We start from the raw sequence: 19015 nt of genomic DNA, 5'->3' as shown, positions 1-19015 counted from the left end.
ATCCTTTTCAGTGATACATTTTCTGTCAGTTCCATCATGTGGGGCTACTTAGCAGCCAGAAAGCGTACAACATTTAGGTAATTTCAAATGTGCTTTTAGTGATCAACTTACCAAGGGATAATTACCCTATGAAAATGGGAAGCTGTGGATTCATACATGCTAATAGCTGGTACATCTCCAACAGCTGTTAAAAACTGGTCAAGGTTACTGCCAGTCTGTAAAAGTCATTTCAGTCAAATTTGGATTTTACTATGGTGATTTATTTACTAACAAATATAATTTTAACACAGCCCTGGCTTTAAGCTGTAACTAACATAGATGCTGGAGATCTGAAACAAAAACAGAAATTGCTGGTGAAATGCAGCAGGTCCAGCAACATCTGCGGGGAAAAAGTTAACATTTTGAGTCTGGTCTGTGTATAGCTGGAGATGGAATCAGAGAGAAAGAGAAAGAGACAGATTTAAACCGGGTAGGCAGATATAGAGATTATTGATAGTTGGCTATTAAAGTTAAAGTGAGGATAAACTGGACAAGCAGAGGAGATGGTTGTGGATGGAGACAATTCAAGTCTTTCCAGGAAGAAGCAGAGAGACCTAGCCTTCACACTTCTGTCCTCACCCCTTCTCTTCCTCTCCTGCCCCCAATAAAGCCTCCACATACAGAGGATCAGAAGATGCCATTTCCGTCACCTCCAGCAGGATATTACAACCGGATACATATTCCCATTCCTTGTCAGCATTCTGCAGGGATTGTTCCCTCCAGGACACTCTGGTCCACCCCTCCTCCACTCCCAACACTTCCCCTCACCCATGCAGGTACAGAAGGTATAACACTTACTTGTTTATCTCCTCTCTCCTCACTATCTAAAACTCTAGACACAGGTGAAACAGCGATTTACCTGATTTCACTCAATCAAGACTATTACATTTGCTGATCACAATGCAGTCTTCTCTACATTGGAGAGACAAACACAGACTGACTTACTGACTGTTTTGTGGGACATCTACAGTCTGTCTATAAAAAAATGACCCTGACCTTCCAGTTGGTTGCGATTCAATACACCACTGTGTCCCCACACCAACATTTTTCTGTTGCCAGCCTGCTGCAGTGTTCCAGCGCAGCTCAGAGCAATCTCGAGGAATAGCATCTCATTTTCAATTTGGGAGCCCTGCAGCCTCTGACACTCAACATCGAGCTCAATAACTTTAGAGACTGATTCCATTCTTCCATGTTTTTAACCCACTCCACCCCCTGGTCTTGTCATGGCATGGGATGCTTTCAGCACAGCCAACCCATTCCTTCCTATCCTTGGGAATAATTTATTCAGCTCCTCTCTGTACTGGCCCTCATCAGCTTACCCCTTTCATACCTCTGTCTCCATCTCCATCTACCCACTCACCTCTCCCCCCTACCAACAGCACTCCCTAGTCTTCAGCATAAATACCAATTTCTCCAGACTCAAAACGTTAACTCAAAATGTTAACTCTGCTTTATCCCCTCACAGATGCTGCTTGGCTCAATAAGTTTTGCCATAAATTTCTAATTTTGTCTTTGTTGTAGCTGTCTGGTGAGCAATGAATAATGCGATTTGTTTAAGAATGGTCAGCATTTCGACAGGCTATTTGGATCTGTTTGGGGAATTGTTTTAATAGTTCCTAGAGCAGATGAGAATTAAAATACGGTACACATTTGGACCAGGCTGGGCCATATGGGTTGAAGTATCCACATGTGATCCCTGTTTGGTGCCATGTTGAGCTGCTGGGTTGGGAAAGGTTCCTATTCATTCCTGAAATTGCGTGGAACGAGCTCAGTTATGATGCTCTCACTCAATGACTATAGCACTGGAATGAAGAATGGCTGCATATGCCAAATGGCAGGCTCTTAATGGCACCCCAAAACAGTTGGCCACTAACAGTTAGGCCCTGGAAAGAAAGGAAAAGGAGAATGCAGGAAAATCTAGCCCACCTCACAGTCTGATGTCTCCCCAGCATCTCAACTGATCTACCTGTAATCGCTATATTGGTTGTGCTCGACTTGCAGAACTGGCCACGGTCCAGACCTTGGGCTGCAAGAACTGAGCTGATTCCTGAACACTGGTTGAACCAAGTGTCTGACTAATTGTGGCCAATTCCCTTGGTGTGGAATTGGATGAGATCCTTGACAGGCTGTGGTGGTATTTCCTGATTGACAGTCATCCCCCTTGACCTCACTATGGACAGGTCTCTTTTAGACTTGCACTTAAAACCATTTTCTTGAGGCACATGCAATGTGATGCCATGTAAGCTGCTGCCACCTGCTGGTCTAACATTGAAGTAGCACAGTGCCACACAACGACATTGATTGATTGGTTCTCCCCACCCTAACAAGCTCTCTGCCCCAACATCTGCGCTGAGTATGCAATATGAAGTATACGAAGACGGGCAGCCTCCAAGTATTCACAACGTGAGTGAGCACTAAAAAAGCAAGATAAGAACCAATAGATGCAGCTTGTGCAGGTGCACGAGGTGCACATCTGTCCCTGCATGCAAAGTGCCCTGGCAGAAGCAAGCAAGTCACGGGTGTTACTGAGTTTCAAGGTAAAGCATTAAGGAACTGAAGTTGCTTGTGAGTTTGTCCAAGAGCAAACCTGATGAAGCTGGTGGCTTGCCAATGCTGACTCATGTGAACTAAGGGTCAAGGACTATGATGGCCATGCAGCGCACAGGGGCATTGTGCTGAACAGACAGTTGGATGATGGTCAGTAAGCTGTGTTACTCATTCTGACTTACATGTCAGGAATTCTCTCTAGGAGAAAGAGGGCAAGAATTAGATGTAGCATATAAATGAGGTAAGATAGTGGCAGGGGCTGGGTTAAGAAGTTCCACATAAAGTCTTTGGCTTTTCCAATATTCTTCCGTTCAGGTAAAGAGTGACTGCAAGCAAGAAATTGGAGGATCACTGGAATTTATATCTATCCACGACCTCGAAAGGTTCCACAGTGCTTCACAGTCAAGTTAGAGCAATTTGGAAATATTGTAAATACATTTCAATGTTTTCAAGGACAAGCTGCTGGAGGAAGAAGTGGGAGCTCCAAAAGCTTGTGGTTTCAAATAAACCTGTTGGACTCTATAACCTGGTGCTGTGTGATTTTTGACTTCAAGGAATAAAAATAGGAGAAAATTTGGGCAAAAATTTGTATTTAAGTCATTTTCTACTACCATTAATTAATGAGAGTAGCAGTGTTCTTGGTGTTAGTTATGAGAACAGATGAAAGAAAATGGGGCTCTTCACTTGAACCAAGTCAAGAGGAAATCTTTTCAACGTGCTAAAAATTACCTTTTTCAGAGATACATTGAGAAAAACAAATTTCCACTGACCAATCAATAAGTGAATAAGTGGGATCAAAGGAATTAGTATCATAATCCAAATGGATGAAAGGAGAGGTTAAGATGATTGTTAATATATGGACTCAGTGAATAAAAACACAGATGGAAGCAGAATCAGTCTTTGCTTTCAAAATGGAATATACATAGTTCAAGAATATGAGTTTTCACCAGTCTGGTGAAGGGAACAGGGGCTGGATTGGAAAGCAGCAGGCAACACCTCTACAATGAACTGAATAGTCTTTTGCTACCCTGACGGAATCTGTTCTACAATTTTTGTAAGTAAAATGATCGTGTGACTAAATGCTAAAAAGTATATTTGAAGAGAGATAGAAAGTGTGCTTCTATCAAAGATTTTAACAGTTTTCAGCAATTGTAAGTCATACATGTATTTTTTTTTCCCCATCAATGCAGTAATATAGTGCAGATTGGATGGGTTTTTTTTACTGATTTTCCATGCAGTCATTATTACACAATGCTCAAACTGGCCAATTATACTAGACTAATTATGCTGCATCAAAAACAAACATACCATCAAGGAGACTTTTCTTCTCTGAAGAAACCAACTGAGAACTTCTCCCACTGGATTTCGTCTCAGTGAGGGTAAATCTGTCATTTATACCACTTCTGTGCAATGTCTTGGGAGTTTTATGTCTCAACTTACACTTACAATATTGGTGATCTAAACTATGTTACCACATGCAGTGGTGACTCACCTCTACATAAAAGCTCATTATATTAGCAACTGCTGCTGGAGCACATTGTGTGTACCTCAGCAACAGGTCTTGGGAATGGCTCAATACAGAAATCTATAAATATCTCTGCCAGATCACCAATAACATTTGACATAAAGCACTGAATGCTTTTTGGCCTGTATTCAGGAACAGACTTGAAATGAAAGTAGCAGAATCACACTGAAATACCTTATATGGTCAAATAATGCTAATAATTCAAACAGCATAATGTGTAAAGTCAGTGGAAGTGCAAAGAATTTTTAAGGGAAAGAATTATGTTCTAAATGTATTTCTGCCAGGTTTTTAATAATGGGGATTGTTTGATGTTTCACCTTATAAACTCGAGTTTTTAATAACATGCTAAAGTGTCAACAGTGGAGTTTCTTTTGGCTCTTCATAACTCAGTCAAACTATAACTCTTAATTTATATCTATGTTGAATTAGTGGTTCATAATCAAATGCTAGAATGAACAACATGAAAATCATTATGATTCATAGTGTTGCTGTACTGATCATAATTAAGAATGAGCACAAAAATAGTTTGAATTGAGCCATCATAAGTCAATTAAGAAAATTTTTTGGGCAATTTACTTTCAAAGGTAGACTGCCACATGTTTTCAGTGCTGTAAGAATTTCTCTTCCCCTTTTCTTGTTTCTTTAATTCTCAATAGCTTGGAAAGGTCAAGATAGATACAGGCTGCTTGGTACATAGTCCTCATTCTTTAGTGAGGGAGTCATGGCCTTGGTAGATATATATCCGATTAATTTCTGATAAGGTAATGTATTATGTGGCTGCAGTGAGGATTGTTATTATCGCACAAGTGTGTTTGCCTAACCTATTGCCATTAAGTAGACAGGTATATGGGTGTTAATTTTGCTTCCATCTGATAGCAGTTATGGTACAACAGAACATGCAATTCACACATAATTACATAATGAATTTGTTTATCTACAAGTTTAACTATCTCCACTGGGACGTTTAACGGTTCTTGATGAGTTAAAGAACCACGTTTCCTAATGCAATCTGAAAATCCTTTCTCTGTATTTAGATGACTCAAATTTCTGATCACATGAATTACAGTCGAAATCAGAGACTGCAGTTTATACAAGCACATTTTCTTGGTTATAATAGTCAAGGCTATTACATTAAGTGATATTTCAATGTACAAATGCATTATATAATAAGCAATTCTTTCATATGTTTGTTATATTGAAGAAACTAACCCATCTGTGGATTAAAGTTGGCGGTGTAGTTTTTATAATGCTTGTGCATTTAACAATTATACTTGTCTAGAACCTTGTGGTTAGGCCACACTGTCTGCTCACAGATCCCTGAGGGGTTTCTCACTTGAATGATATAAAACTGAAAAAAAAATTTCAAAGACTAACCAGAGGGCTTCCATCAGTCCAACGGAAATCATGTTCAAACATTTTGTCATTTAGGCCAATCCATTGGTAGTCCTGGCCAATACCTATGGGGCAGATAAAACAAGGAAAGGATGTGTTTGAAAACAATTCCATGTATGGCAATGATTAATCCAGCAACGTCAGGAAGTTTATATGTATATATAAATTGCCCTTCCTGTTCTGTAGATCTCAAACAAAAATCTTGATGACTGGGTGTCTTTCATCCAATCTTTTTGGAATTTCTATCTTAACATAAGTAAGCTGCTTTCATCGTGCTTTCCTACCCTCCTTCTCTCCCGAAATTTAAAAAAAATTATCTTTGTTAATTGTCGTGGTTTTGCTATTCCACATTTCTGTTTATTGGCATTGTCCTAGTATGATTACTGAGGTACTGGTAACATGTCTGACTGACTTTGTTATACAGGTAAAAACTGAAAGACCTGCAGATGCTGGAAATCAGAAATAAAAACAGAAATTGCTGGAAAAGCTCAGCCGATCTGGCAGCTTCTGTGGAGAGAAATCGCCAGAGTTAATGTTTCAGGTCCAGTGACCTTTCCTCAGAATGCTAGTGCATGAAATGTTAAACAGGAACTAAAACAGGAATTGCTGGAAAAGCTCAGTGGGTCTGGCAACATCTGTGGGAATAATCAAGAGTTAACATTTCATGCACTAGCATTCTGAGGAAGGGTCACTGGACCTGAAACATTAACTCTGGCGATTTCTCTCCACAGAAGCTGCCAGATCGGCTGAGCTGTTCCAGCAATTCCTGTTTTTGTTTATACGGGTATTGCTAGGCTGCAATAACTTGTAATAGTAGGTACTGTTGTCAGAACCATGTTAAATCTATTATTAGATTACTTACAGTGTGGAAACAGGCCCTTCGGCCCAATAAGTCCACACCGACCCTCCAAAGAGCAACCTACCCAAAACCATTCCTTTATTCCTGATGAAGGGCTTTTGCCCGAAACGTCGATTTTGAAGCTGCCTGAACTGCTGTGCTCTTCCAGCACCACTGATCCAGAAATCTGGTTTCCAGCATCTGCAGTCATTGTTTTTACCAAAAAACATTCCCCTACAGGCAACTAAGCATGGCCAATTCACCTAACCTGCACATTTTTGGACTGTGGGAGAAAACTGGAGCACCAAGAGGAAACCCATGCAGACACAGGGAGAATGTGCAAACTCCACACAGGCAGTTGCCTGAGGCGGGAATTGAACCCGGGTCTTGGGCGCTGTTAGGCAGCAGTGCTAGCCACTGTGCCACTGTGCCTCCCACAAGTACCATTATTAGACTGTGCTAATTCTATTACTCATCTGTGGTCAATAAGTGAAGTTAACTCTAATATTCAAGCAATATTATCCATGCCACTAGGTAAAAACAAGGACTGCAGATGCTGGAAACCAGACTCTATATTAGACTGGTGCTGGAAAAGCATAGCAGGTCAGGTCAGGCAATTCCTGATGAAGGGCTTTTGCCCGAAATGTCGATTTTCCTGCTCCTTGGATGCTGCCTGACCTGCTCTGCTTTTCCAGCACCACTCTAATCTAGTATCCATGCCACAACAACACTATTAGCTAGAGACCATTATCAGTGTTATATTGAAGGTGCTAAATTGTTCATTTTTTAAAACATTTTTTGAGACATCTTGTCAACTCTTTATCACACCCAAAACTGTCAACTGCAGGCATGGAGGAGAGGAAAGTAAGAATGCACTTGGAACTTAAAAACGAGTTAATTAAATACATTTGCACCAGCCCTCACAGGTTTCTGGCCCACGTCAGCTTTAGAGACAAAACGCATTCACAAGAGGTCCATGTGTTGGAAAATTAAGATTATGGTTCTTGAGAATTTTACCTATGCATTAACGTATGCACTGAAGGGTTTTGAATTGAATTACTCATACTGTTATATGTGATTTTAAAAACCTTATGGACTCTTCAATGCATAGACAGGTTAATGCTCAAAATAAAATGTATTCTGAACTATGCTCTCCTAGTGTTTTGCATCTCAAAACTACTGACCCTTCAGATGTGCTCACCTCTGTCAGTTTCAGTTTTGTCATGCTTCCACTGGGCTGTCAGATGGAGCATGTGCAGAAATGTGATGGCCTCCTCTGAGGAGGTAAAGATCACTGACATGTTCCAGCTGGCCCGAGTCCAGTCATACCCTCCCGCTGGCTGTCAATGGAGTTCCACTGCAGTCATGAGGAAGGCAATAACCCAGGTTCTGTAACTTGTGAGACAAAAGAGGAGGTGCACTCATAAGCAACCTCTGAAAAAGGAAACGGGACCTAAATGTAAGTTTTCCAAAGCTGAACTATCTTTTATGTTGGACGACTCTGCATGTTATTTCTTTGTGTTTGTACTTTCAGGCTTGAGCTTTAGCTTTGACCTTGAATCTATTGCCTTGATGCAAGGAAGTAGATCCATAGCATTAGAAGTATCCTCTTAAGAAGGGACCATTTCAGAGGCTACTTTCCCTGGATTGTCAGAGGCTGAGGGGTGACCGTACAGAGGTTTATAAAATCATGAGTGGCATGGATAGAATAAATAGACAAGGTCTTTTCCTCAAGGTAAAAACAATGACTGCAGATGCTGGAAACCAGAGTCTAGATTAGAGTGGTGCTGGAAAAACACAGCAGTTCAGGCAGCACCCGAGGAGCAGGAAAATCGACGTTTCGGGCAAAAGCCCTTCATCAGGAATACAGGCAGAGAGCCTGAAGGGTGGAGAGATAAAAAGGTCTTTTCTTCCACGTAGGGGAGTCCAAAACTAGAGGGCATATGTTTAAGGTGAGAGGGACAAAATTTAGAAGTGATCTAAAGGACAACATTTTCACGCAGAAGGTGGTGCGTGTATGGAATGAGCTGCCAGAGGAAGTGGTGGAGGCTGGTACAATGACAACATTTAAAAGGCATCTGGATAGGTACATGAATAGGAAGGGTTTAGAGGGATATGGGCCAAGTGCAGGCAAATGGGACTAAATGTATTTAAGATATCTAGTCGGCATGGACAAGTTGGACCAAAAGGTCTGTTTCATATTGTACATCTCTACGACTCCATGAATAATTGTCACAGAACATACGGTTCACAAAAAGTTGCTCTTCATGTGTGAGGATGCTAGCCAAGTGAGCACCCTGCAGGCGACATTCCTTCTCTGCATCTTCCCAAGCTCGCCGGTGACCGAAGTACTTATAGCAGTGTCCTTGGAATTTGTGCCAGCCAAAATCACACACCTGCGTATCTGAAAATCAAACAGACCCATCCATCAAAACGGCATTGCTTTTCCAGACTGTTACACTAACTCAAAGCACAGCAGATACATATTTGCTTTGAATATAATTTAACTTTTAGAAGATACAAACTATGCAACTACCAAGGGGAGATTTACATTATGCAATAAATTAATTTCATTTCTTCAAATATATCATAGCCCCATACAACAGAGTTAAAACAGGTCAGAAAAAACATATTAATTTACTGGCAGTTTAGAAGAACCTCATGACTCTGTAAGGCTTTGCAGTAATGGCAGAAGAGTTATTTTTGACATCCAGTTTCATCCATTTCTGATCTATACCATAAAATGCCTGCACACCATGGCAAATATTTTTGTTTCATTTAATCAACACCAACCTTAGCCAAAACAATTAAAATAGTTTAAAAATAGTTAAATTGTACTGGCTTTAATATTATGCTGTTTCAACTTTTGCTATTCACTGTTTAACACTTTCATGTTTGATTATTTATCCTGCTAATTTAAATAGACAAATAAATTATGCACAAATAGTGATATATCATAATTTCAAGAGAATCAGATTTAGGACAATAATTAGGTGGCTGATTTAAAATGCAAAGAACTCAATCCCACTTTTTAAATTTTATTTTATTAATTCATGGGACATGGACATTGCTGGCTGGGTCAGCATTTATTGGATATCCCTAGGTGACCTTGAGAAGGTAGTGGCAAGCTGCCTTCTTGAATCAATACAATCCATGTCCTGTACATAGACCCACATTGCTATTAGGGAAGGGATTCCAGGACTTTGACCCAGTGGTACTGAAGGAATGGTGATATACTTTCAAATTAGAATAGTGAATGGCTTGGAGAGGAATTTGCAGATGATAGTGTTCCCTTGTATCTACTGCCCTTATCCTTCTAAGTGGAAGTGGTCATGGGTTTAGGAGTTACTGTATAAGGATATTTGGCGAATTTCTGCAGTTCCTCTTGTGGATAGTACACACCTTTGCTGCTGAACATTGATAGTGTCAATCATGTTGGCTACTTTATCCTGGATGGTGCCAAGCTTCTCAAGTGTTGTTTGGAGCTGCTCTCATGCAGTCAAGTGGGGAGTATTCCATCACAGTACTCACTCGTGGCTTGTAGATGCTGGATAGGTTTTGTGAAGTTAGGATCTGAGTTACTCGCTGCAGGATTCATAGACTCTGCTCTTATAGCCACTTTATTTATATGATGAGTCGGTTTCTTCTCAATGGTAACTCCCATGACATTGATAGTGGCATATTTAAAGAAGATAATTGAATGTATTGGGACAATGTTTGGAATATCTCTTTATTGGCCACCATCTTTGCCTGGGATTTGTGTAGCATAAATATTACTTGCCACTTAAATATCTCTAACCATCATTCTTGTCATCAACCTTGACATTTAGTGCCATTGTCATCACTTAATTTCCCTCAAGATCAGCCAGACCATTGACTAAATCAAGCCACTCATGAGACAGCATGTTAGCCTGAATGGCAGCATGAATATCAGGTCATTGGGGTCAATTTCTATAAAGCTGTAGAGATACATCTAAACTGGGTCATCAAGAAATGAACATGAGTGAACATAATACAGACCAAATGCAGATGTAGTTTAACTATGATGTGAAAAAGGAGGACTTTTCAGGGGAAGCACCCAAGTTGTCACTTCCAAATCTCTACCTGCAAGTTTTCTTTGACTGTTTTATTCAGGGAAGCTCATTTTCAGAAAAAAAAAAGTTTTCAAGAATTGGTAAATGACCCTACAGTCAACCCAAATGCTTTGTAGTGCCAGTGTACCTGACCTCATCTGGGTGGCACTCAGGACATTATTACTGGCCTGAATGCCTCTTAATGGGTGAGGCAATATCTGAATAATTCCTGATCCCAAACACTCTGAAGTTACTATTGTGAAAAAGACACTGCACAGTCAGATTTTCTGATGAGGAAAGGATTAGGTTCAGGGGTGATGCCCCTATAGTCATATCTGCCACTGAGATACTTATCTGTCCATGTTTATGTGGTAACACCTATGTAGAAAAGATATTGAGCACACGCAGCACTTAATGACATCTTAATTGTATAATGGATCAATATATTGAGAAGAGAATGACAACACAAGACAGAATATTGGCAACATTTAAAATTACTTGAGGTATATTTCAATAAGGGCTTGACAATAAATCAAAAGACAAAGTACAGGACAGCTCAGTTTATTTATTTTGCGATTTAAATGTGTGGTGACTTTCAACCTCCCAACATCAGGAAATAGGGAACACGTCTTGCGACAATAAACTAATGACTAATTAAAGCAATTTGTCATCCCGATGATTTATAATCATTCATTTTCTAGTTCCACTGTATCACTGACAAAGCTAGCATTTGTCCTTCTCTAATTGCTGGGTTAATATAACTCAATGCTTTTCTGGTCACATCAGAGGCCATTTTAATTAGGGGAATAGCTTCTAACTGTTGAGAGTTCAATGGGTTTTGACTGTTGTCTGTTCATTGTTATACAGAGTGAACCTTTCCTTGTAACGAGTAGTTTATAAACTCAAACAAAAACTCTGGGTGGCGGGAGTACACTCAAATATTGTCACCCTATTTACAAGGTGTCCCGGTGATGAAAATGAATTTGAGAAATAGCAGCACTCACACTGAGGGCCTTTAAATGGGCAGTCAATACTTCCATGGAGGTCTCTGCTTGTGGATGCAAATCTGGGTTGACTTCATTGGCATTGTCCAATGGCACTAGAACTTTGGGGTGACTGTGCATCCATGACCACACGACAACACACATGCGCACAGTTCCAGGCCCTGTACATCCATTGTGTCATACACAAAACCCCACAATGTGTTTGCATGCATTACAGGAGCGAGCTTGAAACAGGAATCAAATGAAATTGGAGGGAAGGGAATGGGTGGGGGGACAAATGGGGCTGAGGTGATGATTGGGTCCACATTAAAGTTGGGGGGAATGGGAGAAGGGCATCATCTGACCTCTGTCCCCGCCTACTGATCTCTTTCTCTCTCTCCTCCCTCATAATCTCCCCCTCCCCGACTTCTCTCTCCATCTCCACCCACATCCCAATCTCTACCTCATCCTTAAAGATGAAAATAGTTAAAACTATCTGTTCAAAAATATAACTAAAGTCTGAAAGTGCGTTCAAACCAAAGGGCGGCACGGTGTGGACTTGTCAGGCCGAAGGTCCTGTTACCGCACTGTAGGGAATCTAATCTAATCAGCTACAGATATGTTTCTAAAGACAAAGATGTGTATGTGGACACTTTTCAATAAACCTTATTCACTAGCACATGTGCAAGCATCTCCCTAGAGCATACTGCACATGCTTATCGGTATCACCAAGTGCAGCCATTTGCAATTTCTAAGTAAAAATGGAGCTACCGCACACCTTAAGTGCAGTCCTTAAAGGAATCATGATTGCAAACCATTCTGTGACAGATTGCAGCAATATTGGAATTGTAGGAACAACAAGACTGTTCCTGCTCCCACAGACATACTGCAGCCCACCAATAACCAATAGGCAGATCTGAGGAAGGGTCACTCGACTCAAAATGTTAATTCTGATTTCTTTCCACAGATGCTGCCAGACTTGCTGAGCTTTTCTCGCAATTTAAATTTTTGCAGCCAACAGGCAGGATAGCCTGACTATTATAGTATTTACACTGAATTTTAACTTCTCACCCAATTTTTAATTTGTTGAAAGTGTCGAGAGGAGGCAGTAAATGCGCCACCACCTTCACATCCATTTTGTGCACAGATTACCTTACATACCCCTGTAGCAGGTTGGACCTGAACCCAGGCTTCCTTGTCTAGAGGTAGATGTGCTAACACTTTGCCACAAGAGCTCTCCATTTTAGGTTCATGTTTAATATCACCCTTTGGGTTTGCCAGCCAACAATGTGAACGAAGATAAAACAATGATATCAGATTAAAGTCAATTGAGATAGTTCAGTGGAAAGGGGTTGGCGGTGGGTTGGGGGAAATAAATTGGACCAGTCCTCCACTAACTTGTGCTCAGTGTCAAGCTGTATTTCTCATTAAAACCATCAAAGAGACTCTCAAAGCAAGTGGGTCTTCAATAAAAACGAAATCTAATTCCATTTCTGGATACAGCAATAAAACTGATGTATGAACAGTAAATGTTCCTCGAGTCTTGAATGATTAACAGAGGGGAGGGTACAGATGACACACTCAACTCCTCCTATCATGGTGTAAGATCTTTCAGTCATCTAATTTTTAACTATCTATGAACAAACGAGTTGTTGGCAAATGGAGTTAACTTAAATCTGGAAAATTGAATAAAGGTTATTAAAATCAACATAAGAAATTGTAATACATACAATTTTAAAGCCTCGTTCCTGACAATAAAGTGCTTCATGAGTTTTGCCTGGTCAAGGTCACAAACTTCTAATTTCACTGAGACTGATTTTATGCGTATCGCTTTCAAAGACAAGTATCTGAGGGATAATTTTCTGCTCCTCGAATGAAATATTTCCCAATGTGTTTGAAACTACCTTGCTCTTTTATCTCAAAAGCACACAGTAATTCTTAAGAACAGAGTATTCTCCCCACTCCAACAGTGGTTTAAGATTTATTGCCTGAGCCCGTTTAGAGACTCTTCAACAGCTCACAGGAAGGAAGTGGCGTGTAACAATAAAGCCTGTGGTAACTCTGAGAAACCATAAGCCACGTCTAAAGAGTGCAGGCTACCAACTACGCAATAGAGAAGAGAAGCAGTTTAAAGGAGTCTGTGAGAAAACTATTTAAGATAATTTATTCTTGTTTTATTGAAGTGAAAAATAAATAGAATATATATGAATTAAAAACTGTGGAAAGGGAGTATTGGAAATGTAATCCAGAACAAATGCAGTTTATAGACTAAACTCAAACCTCAAAAAAGATGAAAGGTATAATTATAGTCTTAGCATCAAGGGAGATTTCTTTTTGTGCCATCTCCATCAAAACTGCAAACTTTTTTGACACAATTCATAATCCATTCCTGATGCACCAAGCACACAGTGTTGTTATTTTTAATATTACCGCAAAACGTTATCTTATTATCGTCCTGTTTAATGTTACTGAATTGAATAATAATAATAATAATCAATCTTTCCAATACTTGGACCTTGTCTGATTTTGGTTAAAATGGTCTTTTGCTGCTGAGCTGGTAATGATACCTTTTGAGAAACAGATTTTTTTTTGGTTTGAATTTTGCCATAGCCAAGCACTCATTTGTTACAATTGTCATAAGTCAACAACAGCAACTGGCGTTTATGCAGCATTTTAAACTCATTAAAATGTCCTACTTAGGCATCTTAGGAGATGAATGTACTCATTCTGATTCTGTGTTTGAGTGGGGGTACCATTAACAATCTTGAAAATAGAGGTGAAGGGCATGTGCCCAGTTAGGAAGCCACCCCCAACACCTTCCCCACCAACTAATCCATACTGGGAGGCTGCAAGGATTTATCTAACAGTCTCCCTGTATGCCAAAGAGTCCCATGCTTCCCATCCACACCATCACACTGTTGTTAAAATACCAGCTGAAGGGGAAATGGTCCTTAATTGCTACTTTTGTGGTTGAATTGACCTCTGGTGCGATGACTCTGTCCTGCCTTCCCCATTCCTGGCAAAATGTCATGGGAGCATCCCCCCGTAAGGAGGTGAGGATGACTCGAGATCTCCCAGCCTCCACCTATCTCCACAACATTTCATGGTTTTTTTTAATTCATTCAACTGACGCAATTATCACTGATGAACCCAACATTTATTGCCAAAGAAGGTGGTGGGTAGCTGACTTATCGAACCACTGTAGAGGTAGTCCTTGGGGTGCTGGAATACCCAAAATGCTGTTAGACACAATTCCAGGATGTTGACCCAGCCTCTCAATTCAGTTAAAATTCAGCCTGCTGTTTAATACATACATGAATGTTTGCCACTCATAGAAAATACATATTTTTTATGTTAGTCTTCACTCTTCTTTTCCAGAAGGTCACAGAACTATTGCAGTACAGAGGGAGACCATTCAGTCCATTATTTCTGCACCAACTTGCCATCTGGCCATCATGACTCAGTGCCATTCTATTGCCTTTTCCAAGCAACCTTGCACATTGCTTCCATTTAAATAGTCAGCGAATACCCTCTGAAATACCTTCATTGAACGTGCCTCCTCCAATACACTTCTAGACGGTGCTTTCCACACTCCAGCCACTCGTTTTCTCACATTGCAAATCTTTTGCAAATGGCAAAGATGTTGATTACTTTAAAAAAAATTCTTCTCTATCTGCTAAGTAGAGACATGTGAGCATACAACATGTCAAAATAATTCATGTGATCGGTATTCCTGCCACAAAATTCAATGTCCACCTCTCCCCTACAGACACATTGCAGTTGCAGTGTGCAAAATGTGCAGCCTGTATTGCTTTAGCGTTTTGAGGTTTCTTAAGACAGTACCTCTTAATGCTGTGACCAGCAGGAGAACCAATGCCATAGGAATGCAAGAACCTTCAGGTACCCTCCAAGTCACACAAAATTCCTACATTGTTGCTAGGTCACAATTTTGGAATCCCTTACCTAAAGTCATGGCAATCCCCATCTCTGGCCTAATTGCTGCAACATGCATGTCTATCATTCTATCAACATACTTGCTTGGATTGAGGTTTAGCAACACCAGAAACCACTTGTCAAAAAGTCCAAACTCCATCCACTTTACACATTCTGTTCGGGTACTTTGATTCTACAATAATAATGGAGTTGTGATTAATCTCTGCAATTAATTTCTGTCAAATACCCCAAGACAGTTACAGAAATGAAATGAGGAAATCCTGATGGTATGGAGCTTTCAGAATCATTGGTCCTAAGTAATCTTTTTCTGACCAAGTAGGTTACATTCACCAGATGTCTCAAATTACTCATACATTCCATCTTTAAATATGACTTTAAAAAAAAACCTTATTTTCATTTGAATGAATCAATACTGAATACTGGCACTATTTCCCAAGGGAGTCTGTTGCACAGATCAAGCACATACGTATGTTTCCAAAGATTTCAAGAAAAATGGTTGATGAATCAAGTTTTGTATGATGAAATTGGAATAACCCTCATTACTTAGCTCTTCATTTTTAAATTTAAAACTGACTGATTGATGTAACTCTCTCTCTCATTGATCAAAAAGTAGCAGCTTATTAATTCATTAGAGCTGATTTGCTCAGATCCTCCAAGTTGGTTTTAAACAGCTTTTAAAAATACAATTAACTGTGTCCTTAAACAGGCAGACTGTCCTCAAAGATTAAACAGACATCTGATTTTATAACACAGACTTTTCAATGGCATTTGAAAATCTTCCCTCATTGCAAAGTGAAAGAAATACAAAATCACAATTGACTTTTACTCAATTGGTTCCATTCACTATCAGAAAAAAATAAAGGAATCCATTAATTATGCATCAGAATAATAGGAAAAGCTTTTGTTTGAAGAAAGTAAGGTTACAGCTGTGAGAAAATCTTTGATTAATCAAGATGTCAGTTTGTTGGCAGTGGGTCCTCAGCATGTAACAGTAATGTTAATGCAAGTTAGTGTGATTGGATGCTCTGTGAACATTAATCACATTTGGTCAGTCCTGTCTCACACGCACAGGCTTGTTTAGGTAATGGAGCAGTGCCTGAAGGTCAGCAAGGCCACCACCAATTTAAGATGGACTGACAGACCATGTGGGCCCAATCCAGTCAGGCAGGAAACTCATTATGATAGTTGAAATGGACAATTATTTTAAAAACTTATCCATTACTTACGACAACTCTTCGAAAGAATGATTTGAATGTGGGAATATATTGATGGTGAATAAAAAGCCCCTTTTCGGCACAGCATACAAAATGATCTAGTCCTCAGAGCTTAACTCTGAAAAGAGGCATAAACGTACCATTTTCCTCAAACTACTAAGTTGCTGCAATATTATAGATGCCTGAAAGTGGATTAATCAATGATGGTAAAGAAGCAACTGCATGCATTGCACTCTCTTATTTCAGTCAATTTTACAATTTTGCAGTTTATTTCTAAGTAGATATAACATCTACATAGAGCTGGAAGATCAGCATCTCATTTTCCACCCTGCAGTCTTCAGCACTCAATATTGAGTTCAATAATTTTAGGGCCTGAGCAACTTTGCCCATGTCCTTCCGCTAACCCCACACACCAGGCCTTGTCATCACATGGGCTGCCACCACAAACAACCTGTTGTCAGCCATTAGCAGCTATTGACTCTCCCATGCTGACCTTTACTCATTTTTCTGTCTGCTCAGTTCTCTCTCTCTTCGAGCTCCATTTCTACCTATCGTTTACTTCTCCCCACTCCCCCAACCCATCTTCAGCATATATACCAATCTTTTCCTAGCTACGATCAGTTCTGAAGAAGGTTCATTTGACTTGAAACATTAACTCTACTTTCTCTGCACAGATGTTGGCAGACTTGCTAGGTTTTCCCAGCAATTTCGATTTGTGTTCCACATAGCAGGTGCTATTCCTTAAAAGTGTAGGACTATACGGTTGGTTGATAATGAATGATGAAGCATTATTAGTAGCAAATTAAAACAGATGAGATAAATTATTGGATTTTTCTTTGAATCCTGTATTGTCACATACACAGAATGTGGCACTTATAGTGTATTTATATTTGAGGTGGAACTCCAGTATGTTGACTATCAGAACAGACCCAGAGGCTACATACAGAGAAAGGACCCCACCCGGGCATTGGCAAATCATCTTACAGAATTCCTGGTCACAGAGTCATAGGGGAGTAGTGCACCCCAGCATTAGCCAAGATACACGCTGAGCCAATACTAGTTTCTTACTCATAGAGGAAAGTATATTATAACTGCATTTGCTGCGGAGTAAAGATTATACTATACTGTAACAAATTTCACAGTGTGTTGATTCAGTCATAGGATCATACTCAATTAATCAACAAAAGTGAATTCATGTTTTCCTAATTGGCCAAAGGGTTATCCCATCTTTCATCTGCTTTTCCCATTCTCTTTCTCCACAAGATGAATTTGAGCCATGCCACTACTAGTGCAGTGCCTTCACAGGACAATTTATTTTATTGTGAAAGATTATAATCATCATATAAACCAATGGAGAGAGCAAATTCAAAAGCAAAGTAGATGGATAAGTTGAGATGCTAAGTTAAATTTAAATACAGATTTCTTTCATTTGAATTTTAATGAAAAGGAAGAGGCTAAAGAAGGGAATGAAAAAATGTTCTAAATATTCTAGAGCAGTTAACATGGTGAAATAATATGGCAGGTCATATTGATAATGGTGTACCATTTCTACTCAGGTAGGACAAACACCAGTAACAACAACTTAGACCTATACAGCATCTTACATGTAATGAAATAACCCAAGTTGCTTCACAGAAGCAATACGTAATAGCAGATCTGACAGTAAGCCACTTTAAATGATATTAGATGACCAAAAATGAGGTAGGTTTTGAAAGGTATCCTCCAGGAGAAAAATGTGGTTGAGGCAAAGAGGTATGGAGAAGGAATTTCAGAGCTTGAGGCCTAGGCAACTGAAGACACGACCATCCATGGCAGAGTAAACATGATCACAATACATTGAGAAATAGGGGAGGTCAGCCATCTCCAAGAATTGTGGGATTGGAGATTTCCGAGTAAGGGAGAAGCAAGGAATTTGAAGACATGGATGAGAGCGTTAAAATCAAGATACTGCTTAACAAAAGGCCAGTGAAGGTTAGCAAGCACATTGTTGCCTATGTCCTAACTTGCAATTAGGACACGGACTGCAAGTTAGTCATCCCGAACATCATATTTACAAAGAGTAGAATGTGGAAGATCAGCACAGTGCTTTGGAACAGTCACATCTAGATGCAACAAAGATATAGGGATGTTCTCACTAACAGATGAGCTGAGACTGGGATTAAGTGGAGCATTGTTATAAGGTGTAAAAGGAGGTTTTTAGCATAGAATGATTATGAGATCTCAGGGTCAAATGTGACAGCAAGGCTTAAGGTTGCCAGGCAAGAGGTACAGGCTGCTAGATAGGGAATGAATTTTGAACAGATACTCAAAACAATGGGTACATTTACCCCAATATTTCATTTGAGGAAAACTCTGCTCATCCAGAACGGAATGCTAGTTAACAGTTTGATAATTTAGCAACAGTGGAGAAGCCAAGCGATGTGGGGAGGTGGAGCTAGTTAAAATAAGCA

At 39.8% G+C, this 19015-nt stretch overlaps 1 protein-coding gene across 1 annotated transcript in view; it reads right to left on the bottom strand.

Annotated features, from left to right (window-relative positions):
• Positions 1-19015, bottom strand: part of vcana (versican a) — a 197942-nt gene that overhangs the window by 14495 nt on the left and 164432 nt on the right. The window contains exons 12-13 of the mRNA XM_043702808.1: positions 8587-8745; positions 5486-5568 (exon numbers count right to left, since the gene is read on the bottom strand). Coding sequence (XP_043558743.1) covers positions 5486-5568; positions 8587-8745 — 242 coding nt within the window. The remainder of the gene's footprint in view (positions 1-5485; positions 5569-8586; positions 8746-19015) is intronic.

Source organism: Chiloscyllium plagiosum, chromosome 2 (assembly GCF_004010195.1).
Source record: "Chiloscyllium plagiosum isolate BGI_BamShark_2017 chromosome 2, ASM401019v2, whole genome shotgun sequence".
NCBI lineage: Eukaryota > Metazoa > Chordata > Chondrichthyes > Orectolobiformes > Hemiscylliidae > Chiloscyllium > Chiloscyllium plagiosum.
This window is presented reverse-complemented; position numbering and strand designations above follow the sequence as displayed.